General features: G+C 37.6%; 1 protein-coding gene across 1 annotated transcript in view; it reads left to right on the plus strand.

Moving 5' to 3' along the window:
- GCFC2 (GC-rich sequence DNA-binding factor 2) overlaps nucleotides 1-6,939 on the plus strand; it is a 52,796-nt gene extending 45,857 nt beyond the window's left edge. Inside the window, exons 14-17 of the mRNA XM_021710085.1 lie at nucleotides 1,157-1,223; nucleotides 3,030-3,176; nucleotides 5,361-5,485; nucleotides 6,621-6,939. Coding sequence (XP_021565760.1) covers nucleotides 1,157-1,223; nucleotides 3,030-3,176; nucleotides 5,361-5,485; nucleotides 6,621-6,738 — 457 coding nt within the window. The 3' untranslated portion in view covers nucleotides 6,739-6,939. The remainder of the gene's footprint in view (nucleotides 1-1,156; nucleotides 1,224-3,029; nucleotides 3,177-5,360; nucleotides 5,486-6,620) is intronic.
- The last annotated feature ends 4,889 nt before the right edge of the window (nucleotides 6,940-11,828 follow it).

Genomic DNA, 11,828 nt, shown 5'->3' on the forward strand with positions numbered 1-11,828 from the left:
ATGAGGTCTCACTGCCCAGGCGGGTCTCAAACCCGCGGGCTCAGGCAATTCACTCACCTCAGCCTCCCAAAAGCATGAGATTACATGCTGAGCCACCGAGCCTGGCTCACATGTATTGTTTATAGAGACGAGGACTCACTTTGTTGCCCAGACTGGTCTTGAACTCCTGTTCTCAAGCAGTTCTCCCACATTGTCTTCCAAAAGTAATGAGATTACAGGAGTGAGCCACCATGCCCAGCTATTTATCTGTATTTAAAATGAAAAGTTTTACTCGCTCCCACCTCTATCCATTCAGTTTTTGCCCTTCCTCTCCATGCATGCATGCATTAATAATCACTGTTAGTAATTTTTGCTTATCTTTCCAGAATTTCTTCATGCAAATAAAAGTAAATACTTGTATATGCTGAATTCTTATTTTGCCCTCCTTTCTACAGCAAAGGAAGTGTAATGTAAACGATTGTAACCAGTTTTTTTTACCTTTTTTCCACTTGGTATATATCTTTGAGATCTTTTCATGCCATCCATCATATAGTTTCCTCCTGCTTTTTTAAGCTGCATAGAAAGCATCATGTAGATGTTTGTGACTGACGGGCATGTGAGCAATAAGATATTACCAACAATAATGTTGTAAATAGTTTTATAGACATATTATTATGTACTTATGCAAGTATATCTACAAGAGGTATTCTTGGAAATGAATGGGACTGTTGGGTCAAAGTCTGCATGCATGTGTAATTCTGATATCAGCAGGGAGCCTCCATTTGTATTCCATTAAGGCTTAGTTTGGTTTGTTAAAAAAAATCTAGCCGGGCTCAGTGGCTCAGCCTGTAATCCCGCGCCTTTGGGAGGCTGAGGTGAGTGGATTGCCTGAGCCCGCGAGTTCGAGACCTGCCTGGGCAGTGAGACCTCGTCTCTACAATAAATCAAAATCAGCCGGGCGTGGTAGCGCACGCCTGTAGTTCCGGCTACTCAGAAGGCTGAGTCGGAAGGATCGCCGGAGCCCAGCAGGCGAGGCTGCGGTGGCCGGGAGCGGCCACTGCACTCCAGTCTGGGCAACAGAGTGAGACTCCAACTCGAAAAAAAAATCTGTTTTTAAATTCTGGTTCAAAGTAACAGTCTTTTCTTTGCATTTTCTCTTCTCTTTGTTTCATATTAGTGCTGTTGAAAACAAAACATCACCACATTCAAAGTTCCAAGAAAGACAGTTCTGGTCAAGCCTAAAGGTGAGCAAAAACTGCAAAAATAAAAATTCACATTTTTTAAAAAATCCCATTTACTGTAGGACAAAGAACAACAAGCTTCTTTTATAAGGACTTGATAGTAAATAGTCTATACTTTGTAGGTAATATAGTCTTTGTTGAATTACGCTGCCACTTTGGCACAAAACAGTCATAGATAACGCATAAACAAATAAACATGGCTGTGTTTCAGTAAAACTACTTAAAGACACTCAAATTTGAATGTCATATTCTCATATGATACAAAATATTTTACTGATTTATAAGTTTAAAAGTGTTATTTAAGGGCTGGGTGTAGTGGCTCAGGCCTATTATCCCAGCATTTTGGGAAGCGAAGGTGAGAGGATTGCCTGAGTCCATAGGTTTGAGACCAGCTGGGCAACTTGGCGAGACTTCATCTCTACAATAAATCAAAAATTACCTGGGCATGGTTGCACATGCCTGTAATTCCAGTACTTGGAAGGCTGAGGTGGAAAGATCACCTGAACCCAGCAGGTCGAGGCTGCAGTGACCATGAGCGTGCCACTGCACTCCAGCCTGGGCAACAGGGTGAGATTCCAACTCAAAAAAAAAATGTTATTTAAAAATGTTAAAGCCATTCTTAGCTTACAGGCCTTACAAAAACAGGCAGGAGACTGGATTTAATACACAGGCCATAGTTGGCTAGCCCCTGATCTTGGAGTTATTGCTAGGTCAATGACAGTAGGAATGTCAAGAAGATGGATTCAAAAGATGTTTGGGAGGAAGCATTCATTGAAAGGACTAAACATGTTAGGAATGTAGGGTCATAGACGAGTTTCTGGCTTTGGTAATCTGGTAGCTTATGACATTCTTCGGGGGCCTTTGTAAGGGATGCAGGGAGAAGAAGAGGTTTGGGAGGTAAGATAAGATTTATTTGGAGTATAATTAATTGAAAATATCTGTAGGACAAATAGAAATATCGAGATCTAGGGGGTGGTTGGATATATGAATCTGAATTTTTAGGAGACTGATCTGATAAGGAGATTTGGGGGTCAACTACATGTAGGGAATATTTGAAGCCATGGTCATGAAGGACAAGTTCTGAGAAGATTAGATAAAGCATAAGGGGAAAGCTAAGGACAGAACATCAGAAAATACAGAAAGTGGGGAGGGCAGAGAAAGTGGAGGCTTTAAAGAAACATTAGAATAAATTGTAAACATTACAATGATCACAAAAATGTGTCCTCAAGGACACTAAGTAAAAGATTTTTAAGAACAGAGATGAGTATTGAGTGCCACTAAAGGGAATTAGAGAAAGACTGAAAATGTTTATTGGTCTTGTTCATTAGAGTGATGTAGGTGACCTGACAAGAATAGTTTCTATAAGGTGAATTAATGTTAGTCGTGTGGTTGAGTGAGAGAAAAGGATTTCCAGGACAAGGGAGCAACATCAATAATGAGATAAAATATGAAGAAAGGTTACATGTTAGTAACATGCATGTAGTTCAGCACTTGGGGTAATAAATATAGTACTGGAAAGAAAAGAACTATCATAAAGGCAATTAATATTTATCTTACTAGAATTTACTATGGTTACTTTACCCAAGCTATCTTGAAACTCACAGGTTATATTAATCTTATTTCTTAATAAGATCAGAGCAGTGATCTTAGAAAGAATTGGGTATTTATTCAGAAATGATCTATTCTAAAATGGACAGTTCCAGTTGGGCTAATTGTAGTGAGAGGTTGACCAACTACTAATGTTTGTTAGAGACTATTACAGTTTATCTTTGGAGAAAAGGTGCATATTTACTTGTTATTTTATTTTAGCTCTTCCGCAATATTCTTCTTTGGAACGAACTCCTCCCAGATGACACCTTGCAAGAGCTAGGGCTAGGAAAGCTGCTAAATCGTTACCTTATTATAGCTCTTCTTAATACCACACCTGGGCCAGATGTCATTAAAAAGTGTAGCCAGGTAAGTTAGATAGGAATTGATTCTAATTTTATCTATTTTTTTAAAATTCAGCTATTAAAGTCTATTTTGTAGCAAAATAATTAAGATTGTGGTGTTCACATAAGAATAGACAATCTAGAAACCCACATTTCTGAAATGGTATACTGGTTTGAAATATCACCAGTAGGTAAAGGAAAAAATGCTTAATAAAAGGTGCTGTAACAACTGACTGTTTACAATAAGAATGTTAGATCCTTACTTCTTACTGTATACCTATATACATTTCAGGTGAAATGTTAAAAAATGAAACTGTAAAATATACTGAGAGTGAGGGTGCTTTTTCTAATCTCAAAAGGCAAAAGAAGAAATGAGAAAAAGTAATTGATTTGGCAAAATATAAAACTTCAGTGGATCAAAAAACGTAAACCAAAAAGATACCAAGATTAACTGGTCATTATTAAAACTGGGGGATGTGTTGACGGGCTTCCTATACTATTCTTTCTTCTATTGTTTTATGTTTAAAATTTTCTGTAATAAAAAGCTTAAAGGGAGTTGAGAGACCAGAAAGTAAAGTTATAACACATAATGAGGATTAATATCCACATTAAATAAAAAAAGCTTTTTATAAATCAGTCAGCAATTCAAATGTTGTAGTGAAGTGGCCAAAACACATGCAATAGTCAAGTCACCTTTAAATATGTGGAAAAAATTAGTGCTAATCATCAGAGAAGTGCAAATTATTATATAGAAAGGATAGTTATTTTACCTGTTGTGTTGGTAAACTTTTTGTTGTTGTTGTTGCTATTTTAGTCATAATTCCCAGTGTTGTCATATCCACAGAGAGGCAACAGTCCATCACTCTTGGGTCACTACTCACCTAGAGTGTGCAGTACAGTAGTTCTAGAAAATAGTCTCCTACACTGGAGGAAGGAAAGATACAGCTCTTCTGGAGAATATTTTGGCATGGGGGATGCAATACTCTTCAATTTTATGCCTTCTGACTTAACCAAACTAAGTACTCTAGAAATTTATCCTAAGTCAAAAAACAGAGATGCACATATAGATTTTAAGTACAATGAATATTGTATAGCATTATTTATAATAGAAGATAGTTGGAAGCTACCTAAATGTCCCAAAAAATCATTTTGTTCTATTCATAAGATAAAAGTTACATTAATGAAGTTTTGGTTTTGTTTTTTTGTTTGTTTTTTTGAGATGGAGTCTCACTCTTGTCACTCAGGCTGGAGGGAAGTGGTGCGCTCACGGCCACCGCAGCCTCAATCAGCTGGGTTTAGGCGATCCTTCTGCCTCAGCCCTCCAAGTAGCTGGAACTACAGATGTGCACCACCACGCCCGGCTAGTTTTTGTGATTTATTGTAGAGATGAGGTCTCACCAGTTTGCCCATGCTGGTCTTGAACCCACGGGCTCAGGCAGTCCTCTCATCTCAGCCTCCCAAAGTGCTGGGATGACAGACTGAGCCACCGCACCCAACCAAGAATTTTTAAGAATATGGGTAAATATTTATTTTATAATATAATTTTTTAAAACAATACATGAAACTTTATGTATCAATTCTTGGCCAACCATGATCTGGCTGTAATTTTTATATCATGTAGTTTTTTGTTTGTTTTTTGAGTTGGAGTCTCACTCTGTTGCCCAGACTGGAGTGCAGTGGCCGCTGCCGGCCACCGCAGGCTCAACCTGCTGGGCTCCGGCAATCTTTCCATGTCAGCCTTCCAAGTAGCTGGAACTACAGGCAAGCGCTACCACGCCCGGCTAATTTTTTTTTATTTTTGTAGAGATGAGGTCTCGCCTGCCCAGGCGGGTCTCAAACCCGCAGCTCAGGCATCCACTCACCTCAGCCTCCCAAAGGCACGGGATTACAGGCTGAGCCACCGAGCCCAGCTCATTTCTGGTTTTTAATTGTAAATTATGTTTTGTACAATTTTAATGGCTCGGGAATACAAGCATATAGAAAGAATTACAAATATTACCAGGTAGTATTTATGGAAAGTAGCCTATTTTAAGTTCTTAGCATTAAAGAATGAAAAGAGACTAAGAAAGAAATTTTTTAAAAATATATTTAACCATAAGCTATAAACTGGGGAGAATAATATTCAACTTGTAGGATCACTATGAGATTATGTTAGCAAAATTTCAAAGATAACTGTCATTGTAAATCAACTATGTGTTTTGATTAACAGGTAGTAGCATGTCTACCAGAAAAATGGTTCAAAAATTCTGCAACACGAACATCTATTCCCCAACTAGAAAGCTTCATTCAATTTTTATTGCAGTCTGCACATAAATTATCTAGAGGTGACTTCAGGTAACATTTTATTTTCATCTTCATAAGCATAGTTCAAGGATTCTGTATACTCTTAGCAGTTTTTAGGAAGATTTGTATTTTTCCTATGCTTTTAAAACTTTGTTGAGACTTTGTGGTACTATAGAGTTAGTAGATGTTTTTATGATTACCTTTGGAATGGTTTATGTATATTCAGTTTTTAAAATGTAAATCTTTTCCAAAATCATGAAAATTAGAATTAAAATTGTAGCCAGGCTCGGTGACTCAGCCTGTAATCCCGCGCCTTTGGGAGGCTGAGGCGAGTGGATTGCCTGAGCCTGCGGGTTCGAGACCTGCCTGGGCAGCGAGACCTCATCTCTACAATAAATCAAAAAATCAGCCGGGCGTGGTAGCGCACGCCTGTAGTTCTGGCTACTTGGAAGGCTGAGGCGGAAGGATCGCCGGAGCGCAGCAGGTCGAGGCTGCGGTGGCTGGGAGCGGCCACTGCACTCCAGTCTGGGCAACAGAGTAAGACTCCAACTCAAAAAAAAAAAAAAAGAATTAAAGTTGTAACTCAGAAACCTCTTACGAAGCATTTTTTTAAAGTTACTTTAATTTTCTGGCCATTTTTAAAGACTCAACACTCAACACTTGTTAATAGGCACAGCTCTATAACCTGATGTTTACCCAACTGTAGCTAGATCTCTGCTCTATCTCATTCACAGCCTGAGATGTTTAGGGGCTTAAATACATGGGGGTTCTTACAAACCACTTCTCAAAAAAAAAATTTTTGTTTTTAAAGTAAAAGCCCAGATGTACGGCATTTGCTGGTGTTCATGGTATAAATACTCTCTCACCATAGCTCCCGCCATAATGCACCATACAAGCTGATAGCACTGCAGTGTTACTAAAATTTCTGATGATAGGTTTATTCTGTACTTTTTATAGTAGTTTATATTGAAATTTGTCAGAATGCATCCACTAATAGTCTGGATTTGACCTTAATAATTAAGTGGAGAAGGTAGCATCTCTGTATTTTATGCTGCCTTAGGTACTGGCTGAAGGTAAAGCTTTTCTTATAAATAACCAACTGGTGATTAGGTCCTGAATCGACCTCTGTGCCCTTATACATTGCATTTTTTAAAAAGGGGAAATGTGTTTTTTTTTTGTTTTTCAGAGATGAAGTCAAAGAAATAATTCATATTCTGATGAAAATAAAAGCTTTGAATCAAGCAGAATCCTTCCTAGAAGAATATCACCTAGACCATCTTAAATCACTAATTAAAGAGGTTTGAGTAAATGTTATAGGAAGGTGCTAAATGAGCTTTTAAAAAAAAGCTCGTTACTCTTCTTTATTCCCTGTAATGGAGGATGGATTTGCAAAAATGCAGGACTCCACTGCTCCATTCCCTCCATGCTTTACCTTCTGGTATCCTGAAAGGCTGCACTGATCCTCTGATTGTGAAGGAATTAAATGCACAGGAGCAGTAAAAGTTCAACAAGTTTCCCTTTGATTCTTTTTACTTCTTTTCCAGTATAAGAGGGGAGCTGGAGAAACCTGACATAACTGTTTTGGCCTAGGTGAGCATGCTAATAAGTCTTCTGTCTTGAATCACAGAAACATCTTTTAGTTCTCTTTATACTACCTCTATTTAAAAGTAAGTTACTATGAAAATCTTAATTGAAGTGAATGATTTGTTAAGTATTAAATGATTAAGACATTTTAAGGCATTGGATAACTGATTGTCAAGTTGTCCTTTAGAAATCTGTACCAATTTATTGTACCAAAGCACATATAAAAGAGTGCCAGTGAATTCCTACCAGCAATACGTATTATTATCATTTTTAAAATTCATTGTACACTGAGAGGCCAAAAGAATTTCATTTTAATTGTTTATTTTGTTTTGCTATTAGAGAGTGAATATGTGTTAGTTTGGGCCATTTGTAGTTAATTTTGAAATACCTGTTCATCTATTTCTATGGACTTGTAAGACCTTTCTATTTTAAAGATAATGATCTTTTGCCCATGTCATGTAGCAAATGATTTTTCTTTTCATTTTTGTGTATGCCATTTTTCTTTTCATTTTTCTTTGCCATTTTTCTTTTAGTTTTTGTGTATGATTTTTTTCAGTGTACTAAGTCATTGCTTGCTAGCAAGTTACTAGTTATTTTTTTGTCAGTGGTAGTAGGATTTAAAGGGAAACAGGTATTTTAAGTACTCAGGCCAGATGTAGTGGCTCTTACTGTAATCCTAGCTACTCCTAAGGCCAAGGCAGGAGGATCAGTTAAGTTCAGGAGTTCAAGACCAGCCTGGGCAACACAGCCAGACCCGTCTCTAAAAATAAAAAACACAAAAAATGAGCTAGGCATGGTGGCATATGCCTATAGTCCCAGTTTACTTGGGAGGCTGAGGCAGGAGGATCACTTGAGCCTTAGGAGTTCAAGGCTGCAGTGAGATAAGACCATGCCACTGTACTTTTAGCCTAGATGACAGAGCAAAAGCCCATTTCTAAATAACTAAATATTCAGACTTGTAACTTATTTTCTGACAAAATATCTGTCTAAGGCAATCTGAGTAAAGATAATTTAATCAAAAAGAAATTAAGAAAATTTTTCTTTCTTCTTTTTTTTTTGAGTTGGAGTCCCACTCCTTCACCCAGGCTGGAATGCTGTGGCACACATGCTCATGGCCACTCCTGCATTGATGTTCTGGGCTCCAGTGATCCTTCCACCTCAGCCTTCCGAGTAGCTGGAACTATAGACACACGCTATCACAGCCCAGCTATTTTTTTTATTTTATTGTAGAGATGAGGTCTCACCAGGTTGCCTGGGCTAGTCTCGAACCCGTGGGCTTAGGCAATCCACTCACCTCGGCCTCCCAAAGAAGAAAATTTTTCAAAGTAAGAGTTTACTGGTAATTTTCCTAAGTCTATTTGTTGCTCAACAGTAACTCTAAATATACATTTTGCAAATTGTTGTCTGAAGGATAACTGGGAAAAAAATAGATATATTGTGGATTTGAACATGTGGCTTACTATATATCCTTCCTACTTTTAAAGCTGTGTATAATTTATTTTAACAGTTGGGTGTATTATTTCTTTTTTTTTTTATTATTTTTTTGAGTTGGAGTCTCACTCTGTCGCCCAGCCTGGAGTGCAGCCTCGACCTGCTGGGCTCTGGAGATCCTTCTGCCTCAGCCTTCCGAGTAGCTGGAACTACAGGTGCGCGCTACCACGCCCGGCTAATTTTTTTTATTTTATTGTAGAGATGAGGTCTCGCCAAGTTTCCCAGGCAGGTCTCGAACCTGCGGGCTCAGGCAGTCCACTCACTTCAGTCTCCCAAGGTGCAGGATTACAGGCTGAGCCACCGAGCCCGGCTGGGTGTATTATTTCTATTGCAGTGAACACTTGTGATTCCTGGTATGATTTTATGTTTATATTAGTTACACACATTATACAAGAATTGAATCTCATCTAGAAAATTCAGACCATTGTTGAAAAGCATTTTGCATTCTCACACAGTTATTGGCCCCAGAGGCTACTGCTGTTTTCATTTTAATGTTTTCAGACCTTTTTTGTATTTACAGAAATGTGTGTATATGTATGTTTATGTACGTAAAGCTTTGTTTTTCTATACAAATGGCAGATATTTTTGTATATAAAATTTGTAAATTTTTTTTTACTATTAAAGGACACATTTAGAAATTATCCTGTGACTTTGGGGATTTTAATTAAATATATGTTGAATGTATTTCATTGTATTTTTAAGTGAGGTAGAGACGTTTCTTGCTTTTCATAGAATGAAAAATATTAGAACTCTAATAATTTTTAACTGAATTTCATTATATCTGAAGTTTGAACCTCAAAGTTTTTATCTGTCATATACTGTAATTGAAAATTTTTCATGAATCTTACCTAATCCTAAATTCAAAATTGTTGGGCTTTTTTCCTGTTACTGTGAAATGGATAGAATGAAAGCAAGGAGCACAACTAGCAAGAACAAAACATTGAGTCGACAGCTTATCTCACATCTTAATTTTTTTCTCTGGATTTTTTTCAGCTTTGTATTCACATAAAGCAGGTGAAATTTTTACAGAATCAGACAGATGACTTAAAGTTAATGATGGAAAAACCATCTCAAAACAGAATTGATTTTTGCATTTCATAGGTCCTTGACAAAATGATACTTATATAAATTACTCCTAAGAAATACCATGTTATATAAAACCTGAAAAGAGATATTATAAGAAAATAACAGACCAATAGTTATCATGAACATAAAATTAAAATCCTTAAAATGTAGCAAGTTAAATCCAGCAGTGTATAAAAAAGATGATGATACATCATGACCAGATGGGATTTATTCCAGGAAAGCAAGGTTGGTTTAACATTTGAAAGTCAGTAATCACCTATTAACAGAATAAAGGAGAAAACCCACATCTGAAGCCAGATACAGGCTCACACCTATAATCCCAGCACACTGGTGGGAGGCCAAGGCAGAATAATCACTTGAGCCCAGGAGTTCGAAACCAGCCTAGGCAACATAGTGAGACCTCATCTCTATAAAAGTAAAAATAAAAAAATTAGCTGGGCATGGTGGCACATGCCTGTAGTCCCAGCTACTTGAGAGACTGAGACCGAAGGATTGCCTGAGCCCAGGAGGTTGAGGCAACGGTGAGCCGTGATCGTGCCACTGAACTCCAGCCTGGGTGACAGAGTAAGATCCCAACTCAAAAAAATACATCTTGATGGCTGCCAAACCAGTCATCCAAATAATTGCAGGAAAAGTGTTTGACTTAAATTCTTCACCTCCTCACAGCACAAAACATCTCAACAAACTAGAAATATAAATTCCTCAATCTGATAAAGGACATCTGGAAAAAACCTATACCTAACATCATACATAATGATGAACTATTAAACAAAAGGAAGGATGTTTATGCTCACCACCCTGTTCAACACTGGTCTAGAGGACATAGTCATACAATCAGTGAAAAAAAAATGCATAAACATTGAAACACAAGAGTTAAGATCTAGTCACAAAGGATAGGACTATGTAGCACACTTTATTCTAACCTCTTAAAAAGAAAAACCTGTAAAAAATCAACCAGAACTAATAAGCGAATTTAGCAAGATCTTGCAAGAATCAAAGCCAGGGCACATTAATGTTATGATCAGAAACATAAAAACAATACGTTTTCAGTAGTAGCAAAAACATCAAATATCTAGGAACAAATTATATAGAAAGTCTTTGCCCCAAAGACTACAAAACTGCTGAGAACAGTTTTTTAAAGGCCTAAATAGAGGGAGATATACAACATGATCATGAATTAACTCAATTTTGGTTAATTCTCCCTAAACTGATTCATAGATTTAATGCAATGATTTTTCATATTCCATAGGATTTAAGAAATAGACTTGCTGATTCTACATTTTCTGTGGAAGCACAAAGACCTTAAAATAGCCAACATAATCTTGAAAAGGAACAAGTTGGAGGACTTGCACTATCTGATTTCAAGACTTAAGATAAAGCCACACAAGCTGTCCTGTACATTCCTGAACACATTCCTGAGAACTTTTATATATATCCACAGTAATTGAGACAGTGTGGTTTTAGAATATAGAATAGATTAATATATCAGTGGATTAGAACAAAGAGTCCAGGGAAGTAGACACGTATACAATAGTTAATTAAGGTGTCAAGTTAATGGGAAAAGGAAAGTCTTTTTAACAGTACTGGTACACCCAGGCTCAGTGGCTCAGCCTGTAATCCCAGCATTTTGGGAAGCCAACATGAGTGGATTGCCTAAGCTCACGGGTTCAAGACCAGCCTGGACAAGTTGGCAAGACCTCGTCTCTACAATAAATCAAAAATTAGCCCGTGTGGTAGCATGCACTTGTTCTTTCAGCTACTTGGAAGGCTGAGACAGAAGGATTGCTGGAGCCAGCAGGTCAATGCTGGGGTGGCTGTGAAACACAGAAAGACTATAGAAAAAATTAGTATCTTTGACCTTAGGGTGTGCAAAGATTTCTTGAGCAAGACACAGAAAACACTAACCATGAAAGAAAAAAAAGATAAAATGAATTCCATCAAAATTGGAAATTTGTACAAAGGTGTTCAATATCTTAGGTTCTTTGAGAAATACAAATCAAAACCACAATAATATACCATTCCATGGCCAGGCATGGTGGCTCACTGCTATAATTCCAGTACTCTGAGAGGCCAAGGCCAGAGGATCATTTGAGCTGAGTTTGAGGCCATCTTGGGCAACATAGCCAGATCTTATCTCTACAAAAAAATTTTTAAATGAGCCAGTCATTGTAGCAGGAGCTTCATTTGAGCACTAGAGGTCAAGGCTGCAGGGAGCCATGATCAAGCCTGGGCA

The sequence above is a fragment of the Carlito syrichta genome, unplaced genomic scaffold (assembly GCF_000164805.1).
Source record: "Carlito syrichta isolate Samal-C Ts95f unplaced genomic scaffold, Tarsius_syrichta-2.0.1 Scaffold288030, whole genome shotgun sequence".
Classification (NCBI taxonomy): Eukaryota; Metazoa; Chordata; class Mammalia; order Primates; family Tarsiidae; genus Carlito; species Carlito syrichta.